This window comes from Polyodon spathula, chromosome 11, assembly GCF_017654505.1.
Source record: "Polyodon spathula isolate WHYD16114869_AA chromosome 11, ASM1765450v1, whole genome shotgun sequence".
Taxonomy (NCBI): Eukaryota; Metazoa; Chordata; class Actinopteri; order Acipenseriformes; family Polyodontidae; genus Polyodon; species Polyodon spathula.
The window spans coordinates 39411047-39427944 of record NC_054544.1 but is presented as its reverse complement, the minus strand read 5'-3'; the positions used below and the strand labels follow the sequence as shown (position 1 = coordinate 39427944).

Here is a 16898-nt window from a genome sequence, read left to right as displayed (position 1 = left end):
TGGCTTTAGGGGGAGGAGGAAAAGGAAGAAAAAAAAATCAAACACAACCTGAAGTATAAGATTTTCTCTGTTTTGACAAACCACCAGTACTATTTAACTAAGCCATCCACTGTATAGTGTTGACCTCCTACGGATTGACACAGGAGTAGAGAGGGTTGAAGATACTGAGAGAACCAAAATGTTGACGGGACTTGGTTTGCATGCAGAGCATTGAGTTACAGAAAGGTGTCGGCACTAACAAGGAGCTTTCCACCTCTTACGCACGCTGGCTGATTCCGTGCAATACACTTGCGTACACAGGATAATAGGTGGATGGCCCATTGAAAGGCCAGGATAACAAATTGATAACCTAAATTGACGTAATAAGTACGGTAATACTCTTTGCCCTGTAAAATAAGCATGTCAAATTTAAATCTGTTTGTCCTGTAGTTGGGTATTTAAAACTGCTACCTTTCAAGGAAACCAGGTATTTAACCTGGTCAGGCATGGCGATGTGTGGATATGTTTTCATACGTCTCCTGTTTGAAAGGAAATGAAAAGCAACAAAGTTATAATTAGAATTGCATGCAGCTTTGTCATGCCCTGTTAGTTCCAAAGTAAACCTATGAAAGTATGCGTCTGTGTTTTTATTATATTGTAGCGAACCTGCGGGAACTGAATTTCACTACAAAATTGTAGTTTTTCATGCTTGGAGACCATGTTTAAGTGCAAGTATTTTATTTTTTTTTTTTTTTTTTTGGTATTCGAAAAATGCTGCTGCATGTTGCTAGGTAACCGACAGCCTGTATTTTTTTTTTTTTTTTTAAATAAATAAAATGAAATAAATAATTATAATATAGATATATATATATATATATATATATGCTGTGATTTCATTTATTCGGAGTTCCAGTAATTTTTACATGTTAATAAAAAGTTGCTTGTTTTCCAATTGAGAATAGTGTTCTTTGATGCAATAAGAATCTTGTTTTACCTTTTCACCAAATGTATCTCACTGTGTATTTATTTTATGTATGTATTTAATTCTTTTTAGAATAAAGCTTAAATATTGTGTTCCATTGTATTGCCCTCCCTGCACCTCCTAACACTAATTATTATTTGTTCTTATTCTCAGGACCCTGCTGGCATCTTTGAATTGGTAGAGCTTGTTGGAAATGGCACATATGGACAAGTGTATAAGGTAAGAGAATAATGCTTGCCAAGTCCTGCGTGAGTCTGGGAAGGGTTCTGAAGGTGCTTCATAAAAGCAATCTGGGGCCTCTGGTGGTTGATCAGAATTTAAGCAGTTATAAAAACGCCCTATTTTTTATCAAACATTAGCCGTATGCTTTTGGTACCCTTTTATTATATCTGTACATTTTTGTAAGCCTGTCGCACTTCTCAAACCACTTCTCTGCTGTGGATATGCCTTGCAACTCTTTTGAAGGTAGCAGCAAGGTTTGTTTGAAAAAAGTGACTTTCATCTTGACACACAGGTCTGAAGTATCAAAGACCACACTTTGTCTCATGCTGTGGCCCAAGTTGGTGGTTCACAGTGTGATTTTAAAGACTGTGATGAGGGTGCATGGCTGTGAAACTTTCAAAGAGGAAGGGTCTCTTTTTTTTTACGTCAAAGACTTCTAAATATTCATGACTCAAGTGCATTGAACATAACCAGGGTCAAGTTCTCATAGAACGATACATACTGTTCCCAAATGCTGGAATGGTGAGGAAAGTACACTTGAGAATGGAGCTAAAGATGCTCCAAGATTCTTTTTCAATAGGAAACAAAACTGCATTTATCTGTTTTCATTGTGATGGTGGATACTCACTTGTCCTTGAGCAATGCAAGGCAGTGTGTGGGTTGGCATGGAAACAATATCTGCTGTGCTTGGAAATTTATTATGCCCGGTCCTTATAATGTCATACCTAAACCGGAGTGTAGTGCTCATGACAGTAGTCCGTTTTGGTTAGTATTCTGAAACCTATAAATTGTATATATGCCGAATGTAAGTTGATGCAACAGTAGAACACCCTTGTATTATGCCCTCTCTTGTGTAATACTGTTGCAAATCTAAACTCCTTTACAGCTGTTTGTTTTGATATGCCTTTTCATATGTCTTGGGCCATTAATCAGTTTGAGTCCGATTGCAGCATGCTGCTTTATCCATCAAGGTTAAGAACAAGAATCTCCAATACTGTAGTCGAGGAATGTTCTCATTAAACACTAACCTTCTTCAGGCAAAAGCAGTATTGAAGGAATAATAAAATATGCATTTTGACAACATTCTCTTTTCCCACAATTTTAAATTCTTGGCATTCATGTACAAACCCTAACCTAATTCCTGATCCATTTGCGTTTTGTCTTTTTTAATAGATTTATTTTTATTCCTTGGCGGGCAAACCCAATTAAAATAGATGGTCCAGCCAGAACACGTGGATGCTGTAAAAGAAGGCAGGGTATTAAAACACTACTTTGCCTGCTTTCACAGAATATTAATAATTTAGTTTGGTGGATATTACGGCAGCTTTCGACCTGGGAGATGCTTTTCTAGCTTCCCCTTTTAGGGACTCCGAGCTTTGAAAAGCTGCTTTTGTTACAGTCCTGTGGGATTTGTGGGCGTCACTCTTGTATTTGAATTGTCAAAGGGGGGGAAAAAAGGCTCCTGCCAACATCGCTATCGTCAAAGGCAGAACATTAGACCTCTTAAGCAGGGTCAGTATTAAAAATGTACGGCTGTTGAGGCATTCCTGTACATTGTGAGTAGCTGCACTGAAATGTAACACTGGTAATAACTGGATATGGAAAAGTTCATTATTATAAGCACATTGTTTACCTAGCCACTGTCAAGGGATCGATAAAATGTGTCCGATAGTGGGGTGGCCTTATTTCTGAAGAGACATGCGATTTCTTGTAGCAAATTTTAATACCATTATTTAATTATTTGAGTTAGTTTATTCAACTGTTTGACACTTCATTTAACAGGCATTTCTCCTGGTACTATTTTTGTACCTTTTCTTTTATTCACTCAGTTCTAATTTACCGTTTGTCAGTTTTCTAATATAATTTTTTTCACAATTCAGTTTTTGGTTTTTTTTTTTTCTTCTTTTTAATGTGGTTGATTAGTGTTGTAGCATGTAGGTTTTATTAGAGAGGTAGTGTAAGAGAAAAATGCTCTTAATTGAGAGGTGGCCTTTATGCTGAGAGAGCCTGAAAGCCAGTCAAAGTCCTAGGTAGTGATAGTGGCTCATTCAGCTCTCCTTGAGTGCAAATCCCAAGGGTTCTGCACTGAAAGCAAGGAATGGCCTATAAGGTTAGCTCTGCATGCGAGACTACAGAGAGTGCTGTCTGTTCTACATAGCTGATGAGCAACTGGTCATTTTCATAGCTAGGGTTGGTTGCTGTACAACTTTTACTAATAAGAAAAGCCTCCTTGTTTAGAGTTGAGTTCCACAGGCCAGTTAAGGTGTTTTACTGTAATAATCGGACTTGTGGTGAATCTGCCTCCAGAGAACTGGAGTCAGTCACAGCCAGCTAATTGTCAATTTGGTTTTTCTTGAATAACTTGGTTTATGTAACAGAATAAGATGTTTTGTTTTTTATATATCAAATATAGATTTGTCTGAATTTATAAGCTCTTCAATAACCACAATGTTGACCAACTTGAAGGATAAACAGCCTTGTCCAGTCGCATCCCACATTTTCCACTAAAGAGGTCTGTTTTCCTTTGCTACCCACAGAGTTGTCTGCAACTGTAACTTAATTAGATAACATCAGAAGCAATTTCAATTTCTCTCTTCTACTAAGCAACACAACCTTTACTGTACTGCCATTCATATTCTTAGGCAATCCACAATGAGTGAGAGATGGAACTTGAGAGGCTAGAGGTGGGAGCCTCGTAACTGTAATGGAAGTGCCAGTTAGGTAAGACAGCAATATTAAGTAGCCAGGTAGAAACCTTTTTCTATGGTGAATTGGTCTATTCAGTTTTGTTTACACAACAAATGCTTTGACTCAGATAAGTAAGAAAGGATCGTGTATAGCCGGTGAATATACTCAGCTTGATTTTTGAAACCCAGAAGCATAAACTCAAGGGAAAGTTCTTCACAAAGGGATGTGTAACTGTCTGGTGTGTGCCATTTGCTTTTTCTCTTTCCTTAAATGTCTACATTGTAAAGGATCAGCTGAAATCACGTCTGAGGCGTCTTTCAAACTGTACGTGTGTCCTTTACGTAGTCAGCGTCTAAAACATTTTTTGACTCCATAACCCTTTGACATGGGTAAACAAGCTAAATGCTGGCTTATTCTTATTTTTTCTGTAAATCGATTTCGTTTTGCCACCCTTCACATGTGAAGTGTGTTCAAAGCAAGTGATTGAACAGCACTGGTTTAAGGGAAGAGGAGGTATTCGATATGTTTGAAGAGTGCTCGTCTCTGTTATCAGAACTGTGAGAGAGTTTACCCTATTCTGATGTTTCAAAAATATGAGAAACGTTGAAACTTGCTCTGGTGAGATTGAGACGTGGTTGTGCAATTCGTTTGCCTCTGCAGGTATATTTTTTGTACACTCTTGTATCCTCTGAAACCTGCACAGAAGTACTTCAGTTATACAGAGGTAGAGAGCACGTCTTCATGGTTTTCTCATTTCAAGCTGCAAATTGTGTTGCACAGGAAAATCACCCCCAATTTAAACAAGCCAGTGGAAAGCTTAATGAAATAAACCAAGCTTAGAGTAAGTAGTGGGGTCCCGAAAAATGTAGTTGCTACAACTGTTTAAATAATGTACCTGTATTTTTTCTTTTCATCAACATCCTGACAACTTCTTACACTTTACAGTCTGTTTCAAACCTTTTTTTCAAAATGGCTGCTGGTGCACTGAGATCAGGCTTCTAAATCACAACACACAAAACACACACAAAAGTGTTCTGGCTTTTTTTTGCCATACCACATCATAGATCGTTATTGCTGTGTTACCTGTTTGACAAAGTGGGCAATAATCCTTACACTATCAGTGCACTAGAGCAGCCATTTTGAAATTAAAAGAAAAATTAGGAACCCTGCTACTTACTGTCTAAGAAATGAAGAAAATAAGCATAAATGTATGTTTTTACAATCTGTGGCAATGCTGGTATGTACTGGTATTTTCAGGAAAAGCATGCCAAGAAGTTGTTAGATTAATATTGACGACACACACACACACACACATATATATATATATATATATATATAAATATAAATATACACACACACACCTTGTTGCTAGTCATGGAAAATTCAAAAAGCAAGCAAAAAAAGAAGCTATTTTGAAGCAAAAAAAGCATCCTCTTCTAGGGACCAAGGACATTTAATACATTTGATAAACGCAGTGTATGTAAGCTATTGAAAAATGCATTATCAGGAAATAAAGACTGAAAATACATAGTACATTAGTACCTGAGCCCAATTCGGTTTCTGAAATGGCAAACCTGCTCCACGTTGTGTTCTTATTAGCACAGCCACAGTAACTGGATGAGGATGCCCAGTCTCTTTGAGGCATTAGTTTGCATGTTAGACGGTAGCCCCGCAGGTGTCTGCAACAAAGCAAGTGTCTCTTTCATTAGCAAAATCAGCTATGCAGGGAGAGATTTGCACAGCAGGCACATTCTCATTTCAGGGAAATTTGTTACGGACATCCAGCTAATTTGCTCCCTAAAATGACTCCCAAACAAGGACGTGTCATTTTTTTCTTTTGTGATTGAATACACTAGCTAGCAGTAGTGGTGTCCTCCCTTGCTTTGATTGTAGAAGCAAAAAGAATGTGTGGACTAGTCCAGGGGGAGCACTTAGCTTATTATGTGATAGATAAGAGATTGATTGTTTCAATCCTTTCTCCTATCATTAAAATGGCATTTAATAAAAACAAATACGTTTTGTAGCTTTTCAGGAGGAAAATGACTGTTCAAAATTCAACCATGAGCTACATCTGGGCCGTTGGAATTCATCGCCTCGTTTTACTTCTCTGCCGTTTGCTTTCACTGCAGTATTCTCATGAATTTAATGCTGTATTCTCTGCATTAAAATATGATCAAGAAGAGTCAGCTCTCCGGCTCTCGCAGTTCTTTGTCTCAGTTGTCCTGCACCTGTGATTTAATCCAATGCCTAATGTTGCTCAACTGCACAGTAGTAGTACCGTTGTATCGCTGCAGATCTCTTAAACTGGGGGTATGTAAGACTCCTTAAGAAAGGAAAAGAAAAGCATAAAATCAATTGGGTCGACAGTATTAGGGAGCACTGCTCCCTTGTCTTCTGCGAAGTCGGCCTTAATTAGAAATAAGTAGATATTTTAAAGGAAGCACGATTGATGTAAAGTCTCTGTTCTGGTAACTACTGTAACCTTCTAACAATTTTCCACAGTATTTTTGCACTTTTCCCATGGTTAGACTGCATTTACCATAGTTTATCCTGGTTTGTCATATTTGTTATAATCTTTAACTTAGCTCTCTCAGTGCTAACTGTACCTGTGCTTTACCTTGCTTTTACACTTTGTTTGCTTTTTATTATGAATACACTCTTAAAAGTGAGTTAAAACTCACTCCAGTCGTTCAGGTGCTGCAGGGAAGACGGTTTTCAATGTTAACACCTCTAGCAAGAGGATACACACACACACACACACACACACACACACACACACACACACACACACACGTATATATGATTCCTCGCTGGTATGTGTTAATGTATTGTACATATTAAACATCCAACCCAGGTGTCACCCATCTGCACTTCTACTTTATGAAGACTCACTGTTTGCAATGACTTGTTTTGTGTTTTCTAAAAGGCCTCTTCTTTTCGCTGAGATTCCTAAGCGATGTGCTTACAATAGACAGTGGGGCAAGTGAGGTCATTCTCGGAGCCACATACTGGAGACAAGAAAGTATGTGTTCTCTGTTTGCTGAATAGCACTGCAAATCATGTTTGCTGGGCCTGAAGAAGTAGCGGCTCATGACTGTAAGTGGGGATGAGATTTTATATATATATATATATATATATATGCTCAATAAAACTGCACATCTCAAAAGGTACTTTGTTACGTAATTAGAAATGTAATATCATGTAAACAACACAAGTCAAACCATGCACAAAGCCCTAGGATACACATTGCGATAAGTGGAACTAGTATATTTTTACAATTGGCTTATACAATGTATGGACCACTTTGCTTTAAAATTAGGTGTTTACATTGGGTTGGTGCTGTGGCATATTTATCAGAGTACAGTTAACTTAATTAAATGAAGATGTCTAATGATGCTGAATATAAAGGAATTGTCTCTTAAATATCCACTTGGTGCATGTTTTTGTTTTGGCCTGCCGTTTTACAGCTAAAAATAAAAGCTGACTATAGGGATGTGGTATGTCTAGAAACTGTATCAGATCCCTGTATGTCAGTCGAATGGTGTATGTGGTAAGCTGTTTTAGCCCACATTTACCTATTTTTACAGCATCTCACTTTCAAAGCTAATTTTCTATTTAATCTCCAGTCTTGTAGCGTCGGACATAGAATCTGACTAATACAGAAATAATCCTGTTACTTAATGTCTCTGTTTGCTAGTAAAGTGTTTTTCATTCATTACGTTTGTCAGGTGTCAGTGCTGACTCTGACAGCTTGCAGTTTTTTTTTTTTTTTTTTTTTTTTTTTTAAGTTGTACTTGTCACATCAATTTTGACTGTCAAGGGGACATTCTTTAGCACAAGTTATTGAGAGTATCAATGTCTGTCTTGCTGTGTCATAATTTAATTTTATTTACACATACTGTACAGTGTGTCATGGTGATCAGCTACTCTCTGGTGACCGGTGTCTTGAAACAGCCCGGCCTACTTGACTCTTAGCGTCTCAACTAATAGCGTCACCAAATCTAGTCAGGTAGACTATGTTAATAACACAACATACTTGTTCATATATTAGTAGGTTGCATTGATCAAACATATTTAGTCTTCCTTTATCTCTTTGTTCTAATTTGGCTTGATAACTTCCACCATAGCAGCCCCAACACTTTGTTTTATTTTCTGCTTGTTTAGCCACAATGGACAACAGCCATTTTTAAATTCCCCGTTTCATACACTACATTACTGCCAGCATTGATAGAGGCAGGCCAATCAAAATGAGTATTTATTCTATATTTAGACTACTAGTACAGGTCTCCTGGTGTTGCATTATCACTATTTTTTTCATTTATCATATTTCATGAGGTACTGTAAACATGGTCATAAATTTGGACTGTTTAACAGTCTGCATTAGAATAGAGATGTTTCAGAACAATCAAACTATTGCTGATTTTGGTGCTGTTCAAAAAAATAATTTTGGATGTGAATGGAACATGGTAAAAATGGTCTACATGTGGATGTGATATTAAGGTGCTTTGCATAGTGTTACCGCCAGGGAGAAAGACTAGGTTTTAAGCGCCATTGCCCACTTTTAATAAACAAAACACAAAGAAAGGAACAGTGACCAAAATCAACCATTTTAACCAAAACCTATCCAAAACTGTCCAGGCAGACAAAAATCAAATGGCACAAACAAAAACTCACTTCTCATGGCTTCTCTCCATACTCTTCCCCCTAACAAGGAGAAGTTGGGCTTTATATAACATGTGGCTGAGGGGTTGATTTGATCATTAATCATTCAATTAACACACCCCAGCCACACAGTCACATTGAGTTGGCAGGGATGAGTTTTAACCGCATCCCTGCCAAACTTTAAATGTGTTTTTGTTTTTTTATTATTTACAAAGCAGGCCCCAGTCCTGCCACACTCCATATTGAGTTTTTACAATTTCTTTAAATTTGCCTTTACCAGACTTTGAGCTTCCCTTTGCTTCAGTTTCATTCTAAATCCTGGGACATTCCTCATTTGGCAAGCAAAGTTGAAAAGTCATAGATCCCATTCACACTAGAGTGCTGGCCCAGGGCTGCAGGATATTTAGGTCTGCAGCCCTGTTCACATTTGCGGTTTTAGGCACCTTTTGCTCGTTCACATATGTGTTTGAAAAACAGGCCTAAAATGTGGTACTCCGAATTGAAGAGCTACCGGGATATACAGGAATCCTTGATTTGTAGCAGATGTTTCTTATTAATAATATAGCTTTTCAACGCAAAGTTACGTCTTGTGATCGTGGTGTGTGTGTGTATTATAATATTATTTTTTTTTAAAAAAAAAGTGCCTTGCACGGAAAGTTTTCATAAGTCAGTGAGTCATAAGAGTTTTGGCCCAAAGCTTTATCTTGGTCTCATCTGACCACAAAACCTTTTCCCACATCGCAGCTGGGTCACTCTCATGCTTTCTGGCAAACTCCAGACATGCTTTCAGATGGTACTTTTTGAGTAACTGCTTCTTTCTTGCCACCCTCCCATACAGGCCAGCGTTATGCAGAGCTCTTGATATGGTTGACTGGTGCACTATTACTCCACTCCCAGCCACTGAACTCTGTAGCTCCTTCAAAGTGATTGTTGGCCTCTCTGTGGCTTCTCTCACAAGACTCCTTGTTTGAGCGTTGAGTTTTGAGGGACGGCCTTTTCTTGGCAGTGCCTGGGTTGTGTGATGCAGCTTCCACTTCCTGATTATTGATCCAACTGTGCTCACTGGGATATCCAAACACATGGATATTATTTGGTACCCTTTCCCTAATCTATGCATTTGTATTACTTTACTCTGACTTCTGTAGAATGCTCTTTGGTCTTCATTTCCTTCAGATTCACAGCCTTACCAATGATCCTTCAACAGTGGGGTTTTTATCCAGAAAATGTGACAGCAACTTTAATGGTTCACAGGTGGAGGCCAATGGTAAGGTAATTGTGTCCTCGTTAGGGCAATTTCTTTCATCGGTGCAAACTGGGAGCTTCCACAGCACAGAGGTTGAATACTTATGCAAGCAAGATATTTCAGATTTTTATTTTTCATAAAAATATTTCCCAACATAACCAATGTCACCTTACAATAATTGATTCTGAGTTTCACTGTTTAAAAGGGGTCATTGTCATAGTTTGAACATTCAGTCCGGGAACCTAGGATTCTCCAGGCAAGCTCACAGCAACCTTAAAACCACTTAAGAGGCAATTCAACACAGAGACACTAAATGATTAAAAATACTAAGGAAAGTATAACTTCACACTTGTAAAATGGGGCCTAAAACCCACTGATTAGACTTGGCTAATGTAAACCATCGGTGTTGTGTGACTTACATTAGAAGATATAATTGTGCAGATGAATTCTGTTTATCACACGTCACTGCAGAAAGCAGCTTGGGATGACAGGGTCATTTTTTCATCTTGACAACTCTGTAATGCTTTTACAGTGACCTGGAGTCTTTGTGACGGGGAGGCTGATAATAGCTTTGCTATATGTGAGCTTGACTCGCTCCACTTAGCACAGGAAATTGAACACTGCAGTGGCCCCTGTCCTCGGTAGAATCTTAGGCTTTCTTTCGTGTCATTTCGAATTCAACGTTATCAATTATTCAAGCTGTTATAGCAGGACTCTGCTGATCCATTTGTCAATCAGTTGCAATTATCTGCTAGAGGTCATAAACTGCTCCACATCCATTCAGATTGTGCGAAAGCAATCATTGCCTCTTTGGCTAAAAAAAACCCTAGGAACTAAACTGCCCTTTGGTGAAGTAGACAGCTGTAAATGGCAAGGTATTCTGTTATTGGAGACCAGCAGAAACATGTGCTTTTAGCACTTTCCTGCCATAATAGATGCCTTTAGCTTTTAACTTTGTTTAAACGAGGAAATGGCTTTGGCTCACAGAATCTATTCAATTATAATGTGTCATTAAGACTAGTTCCTATGAATTTATAATGCATAATTGTGTCTATTTTACCGTTCCTAAAGTAGTTGAATATAGCAGGTGTTCCTGCTGTCTTTGACTATTGAAGTAGTTTTCATTTACCCCTGCAGATAGTTTTGTCATTGGTTTGCATCTGAAACTTCATGTAACCAGCAACTAGATCACAACTGGAGTACTTGCATAATGCATTTACCAGATCAGGACTTCACCGGCATCAGGCTTGCAATCTCTTAACAAGCTGGTTGGTTTCCTGTTGTTGCCTAGCAACATGCTCAGGGTTTAAAGCAGTAGCTGCTGTTGTCCACCCTTCCAAGTACAGCAATTGGAGGTTCAAGTTGATGTGCGTGGTTGTAGTAGGAAGCCAGTTCTAATAAGTCATTACGTGATTTTAGGTTTACCACATGGATTGTCCATGTCGAGAACGGGAAGCCTGTTCTGTGTTTGCCCAGATTCCAAGAAGTTCATGGATTACTTTCCAGCTCAATGTTCAAAGCACCCCATCATCTCTTTATAATGGAACAGCTTCTCTAATAAGTGAGCAATGATAAGTAGGGTAAAATATTGAGAATGCCCGCACACTGTCACATTAATGAAGAGATGTTGTTTTGTGGCGACTTGAGCAATTTCACAGCCTTTATGGTTGTCATTGGAATCCTGGGCTAGATCATACAGCCTGAGAATGAGTCAGCATTTGACGCAAACCCAATTTATTCAAGTAAACGAACTGTGTCATGGCTGATTTTCTTTAATGTCTGAGCAACTTTCAGTTAAGTGAGTGCTTCAGTCCTGATCGTTAGTTTGGGGGGATAAGGCCATGTGAAATAGGGCTAGGTATATTTATCATTGGAAGATATGTTGTCTGGTGATTTTTTTTTTTTATTTGAGTATAGTTGCCACGTAGCTCTCAACCTGTTCTTCTGCCACATTTGGGGGTATTAAATCTATACAACAACTGTCCTTGCTTTAAGTCATGCATATGTTACAGTTTAGAATTTGATCATTTGCTAATTAACACATTATCAAAGGACATTAGCTAGCTACAGTAATGCCCAGATTATCTCACTCCCCTTAGCTGCTATGCAAATTAGCTAGCTACAAAAGTCTGAAAACAGATAATCCAGTGGTTAATTTCCACATTTTGAGAATGTTTGTCAATTGTATATTATTCGTGGTGGGGACTATAAATGAATTTGACATTTTAAAAAAGACACACACACACCGCACCCCCCAAAACTGATTTAAATTGGAATTTAGAGATATGTACAGTATTAACATCTCTCAGCCCGTTTTATATTTGTTAAATAATTAGCTCATTGCTGGTCTGCAGTGAGGAACTAAGTACTAGCAGGGGATTTAATCTTGTAATAAGAATCCAGCAAATGTACAAACCTGTGACTATTTATTTTTATCCCCAGTTCTGGTCATTCCTTAGCATAAACTCCCGAGATTATGTATCTAGGTCATGGTGGTTGTGAACTACTGAAGAATATGTCTGTAGTTGCTTGCCCAGTTTCAGGAACCACACTGACACACACCTGCAGACACCTGATTAAACTTTTGAAGGCTGTAACTTGGGATGAAACTTTGTATGTTTGGTTTGAGATGCTCATCCACCTGTAGTGGATGTAGTTTTAATAGGGGTGTATGGATTAATTGTGCATCGATGAATCGTTGTACCACCTTTACATCATAACATAATAGAGGTATGTGTTGTATTGGGATACAAGACCAAAATCCCTGCAAAACTGACCAAATGATTCTTGAATGAAGAATAAGAGTGTTTTATAGATACATACTCTCACTGTTATTTGTGTCTTTTTTTAAACAAAATAGTCCATCCAGTAAATGATTTGATCTTTTCATGCATCATAGGTGTACATCAGGATCATGGCATGTATTGTGCTACTTATTGTATCATGACATGGATATTGTATTGGATTGTGACATTTTAGTGTATCGCTACTGCCCAAATCCAGGTTACGGTATCCTATTTTTATTTATTTTTTTCTTGCTTTTGAATAACGTGTTCTCAATGCAACAATTAGCAGTTTTATTACCTTGTTCCTGCCGGTAACTGCCTAGGCCGTGATTTTATCCTGTCGCATGTTCATATATTTTTATAAAACAAACAAAAAAAAAATCGATGTTTCAATCGTAAATTTCTAGGTGATGCAAAACTTTTTGCCATAGCTGTCCTTTGTGAGCTCAAGCCTTTGGCAGAAAATGACATTTTGTCACTTGCCCAAGAATGCCTATATTGTACAGAACTAGTGTCATTTTGTGCATTCCAAAAAGCAAAAGCAGGTATGTTATACTGTATTCATCACTTGAAAGTAGTTAAAAAATATCTAAAGCAGTTCATTGTTAGTGCTGTATTATGCCTCATTGTCATATGCACCAACTTCCAACATTTCACTGACAGTATATTTGTAGCCCTTGTTCTGTCCTCATATCTTTTGGGTTCTGCATTCGGAAAACTGTCTCTCGTGTCTTTCACATTGCACGCTCGTTCGATAACTTCAGCCATCGGATTGGGTTGGAGAGATTGATTTCAGCCAGCCCGCAGTCCTAACTGGGGCTGACAAAAATCCCCAAATTGAAATTGATTTAATCTCGATCTGCTGTTGATGGAAATGTACCAAAAGTAAAATCTTTACAAGTTAAAGTGTGGGTAAGTATTTAATAATAATAATAATAATAATAATAATAATAATAATAATAATAATAATAATAATAAAAAAACTCAGTTACTATAGCAGTGAAAACCTCTTGGTTGTGAGATATCAGTCTCGCAATAATATTGGCTTTGTCCATTTCCTCTGTATAGAATTTGAGATTCTAAGAATCTAACCGCAGCTTCTTCCCTTAGTCTCAATCAAGCCTTGACATGTTGCAGTCATACTTTTGTAATCAACCATAAAGAAAACGCCACTGATTGTGAAGCGCTCTCAGATGAGTTGTTGTTTTTTTTGTACATTGGAAGCTTGTTGCCAGGTTTCTGAAGAACAGCAGTACCTGACCTTGTTGATTTTCAAAGATATTCTCAGACTGCTTTTTAAGCAGCATGAGAACTTGGCTGTGTTTAGTTATATGTACAGCAGAGTGTGTTTATAATCGGTGTGACACTAATCCCTAAAAGCTATTAGGGATTACTATTGATTTGTCTTTACTGAATATCGTGTGTGTGTGTGCACTGCTGTCACAATACAAAAATTGTGGAATTTGAGGGTACTTTTCTTAAGAGCCCTGCTAAAACCCAAGCTTTACCAAGACAGTTGGTTATCTACGTACTTTACTGCACTTGATTTCTGAGGTTTGGAAGGAAAATGCTTCTGCCGTCCACTACAAAGCAAAAATTTCCAGGCAGCAGAAGCTGCTTTTAAAGACCCTTTTGACTTTTATGAAAAATTAAATCGCAGAAAGTAAATATCACTGCTCATTTTAAATTTAATTTAATGTCTTCAACTAAGTATTTTTATACATTTCTGAGATGGAGTTACACACACCTTACATAAACAGTTGTAGCAACACATGGGAACATGTAACACAATAAAATAAAAAGGTCCTTATGTACCCTTTAAGAAATAAGAGGGGCTCCTGAGTGGTGCATCCAGTAAAGGCGCTGTGCGTGGATTGCAGGACGTGCCCTATAGCCTGGATTTCGCGGTTCGGTTGCTAGGGGGAGGCGAACAATTGGCCGAGCGTCCCCCGGGTAGGGAGGGCCTAGGTCTGCAGGCGAATCCACGGTTCACCGTAAACCAGCTATCTTTTAAGAATGGGGGTGCGGGTATATTTAACAATATGATACAACATAAACCTTGATCATCTGGATGTCCAAGTAAGAAAATATTCACAACTTGGTTATCACACTTTTTGAGTGTCAGAAACGGTTTGTCTGGTCTCTAAAACCTGTAAAAGTAAAATTCAATGCATTAAGAGCAGAAGTTATAAAGAATAACAGCAATCTTTTGAGGATCCATGAGTCTCCATTGGTTCCCAAAAAATCCTTTGACTTAGTTGCGTTATTGAATCCCTAGTATATTTGCTGTGATGGTATTGGTAAACTTTTAGCTGACAAAATAGCCAAAACCTGCTGACCGTGCAATGGAAACTGACTGCTGGGTAATTCCGCATTGTCCCTCCGAGCTCTAAGCAGCCTGTGGTTTCATTGAGTTTATCGTCAGCTGCGTTTTGGCCTGAATTTCATCTGATAGGGTCACACTTCTGTGGCTTTATCAGCTGCTCTTGTGATTGAGTTTATTATTGTCTGCGATTTGCTGTGCAAACCTTTTGAACTGAATGGAAGTTGTGATTTGCAGTATTCATCTCCTCCTTCTTTTGTTGTGCTTCAACATAGAGCTTGTCCTCAGCAGACAGGTGGCGGAGGTATGGTAATGAAAATGGGAAGTGAGATATATAATAATTGAGACCTAACAGTTTGAGACTGCTACTGTGCATCTTCATGGGAGCAAAGCATCTGCTGCCATTTCAATCTTAGTGGGGTTTTTGACTATTAAAGGCATAAGTTGTGTTTAGTGCTAGAAGTCTCGTTTTTACATTTTTACAGTGATTTCACGAGATTCATTTAAAAAGTTTTGAAAATGAAAATAGTGTCTTCCTTCTGTATACTTTTGAAATATGTTTTGCTTTGACAAAAGCAAAACAGTCTAAAAACATACACATTGAAGAAGCCTCCACCGGATAAACAGATATGCATGTAATAGAGATACAGTGGCTCTCAAAAGTATTCACCCTCCTTGGACTTTTCCCCATTTTATTGTGTTACAACACTGAATCAAAATGGATTTAATGAGGAGTTTTTTGCCACTGATCAACACAAAAAAGTCCATAATGTCAAAGTGAAAAATAAAATCTACAAATTATTCTGAATTACAAATATAAAACAGAAAATAATTGATTGCATAAGTATTCATCCCCTTTGCTATGACATACCTAAATAAGCTCTGGTGCAACAAATTGTCTTTAGAAGTCACATAATTAGTTGAATGGAGTCCACCTGTGTGCAATAATAATAAATAAATAATAATAATAATAATAATAATCTTATATTTTATAAAGCGCCTTATAAATAAATATTGCAAAGCGCTTAACAAAAGTGAAAACAGAAAAAATAAATAAAACATATAAAATATGTTGAAACAGTTGGAATTAAAAATGCAATGACAGTAAAAGTCATACGAATGTCAGTTTAAACAAATGAGTTTTGAGGCAGGATTTAAACATAGACAGAGACTCAGAATCATGGATCTCCAGAAGGAAGTGTGTTCCACAGCTTAGGAGCATAGGAGGAAAAAGCAGTTTAGTCAGGGGAACAACCATAAGGCCTGCATTGGAGTACCGCAAAGCACGACTAGGAGTTGTAGGTGTTAACTAACTCAGAAATGTAAGAGGGAGAGGTACCTCTATTGGCTTTAAATGTCAGCAGCGGTATTTGACCGGTAACCAGTGTAATGATTTCAGTATGGGGGTTATGTGACCACCAGAGCCAGACCTCGTCAGCACCCTAGCAGCAGAATTCTGAACATACTGGAGCTTTTGAAGGGTATTCTTTGACACCCCAGTAAGTGAGGCATTACAATAGTCAAGCCTGAAGGATATAAATGCACGGACAAGCTTTTATGCAGCAGACAGCGACAAGACAGGGCGCAGCCGAGCAATTTTCTTTAGATGAAAAAAGGACAACTTGGTAATATTCCTAACAAGCTAGGGTCAAAAATGACCCCCAAGTTAATTTAGGTGTTAAAATTAAGTGTTTCACATGATTTCAGGTTAAATTACACCTGTCTCTGGGAGGTCCCCCAGTTGGCTAGTACATTTCCTAACAAAAACTACATCGTGAAGACGAAGGAGCATTCAAAGCAAATCCGGAATAAGGTTCTTCAAAAGCACCAATTGGGTAGGATGTAAGGCATTGACTATCCCCCGGAGCACGGTAAAGTGCATTATTAAAAAATGGAGAGAATATGGCACAACAGTGAATCTGTCTAGAACAGACCGTCCATAAAAAACTGAGTATCTTGGGGAGAAGGGCACTAGTCAGGGAGTCCACCAAGAGGCATATGGTAAATCTAAAA

At 38.0% G+C, this 16898-nt stretch overlaps 1 protein-coding gene across 10 annotated transcripts in view; it reads left to right on the top strand.

The window, feature by feature from the left end:
• The window catches only part of LOC121322909 (TRAF2 and NCK-interacting protein kinase), a 141594-nt gene that overhangs the window by 17888 nt on the left and 106808 nt on the right, over nt 1-16898 (top strand). For all 10 annotated transcript variants that reach the window (XM_041263500.1, XM_041263499.1, XM_041263493.1 and 7 more), the window contains exon 2: nt 1115-1180. In XM_041263500.1, coding sequence (XP_041119434.1) covers nt 1115-1180 — 66 coding nt within the window. The remainder of the gene's footprint in view (nt 1-1114; nt 1181-16898) is intronic.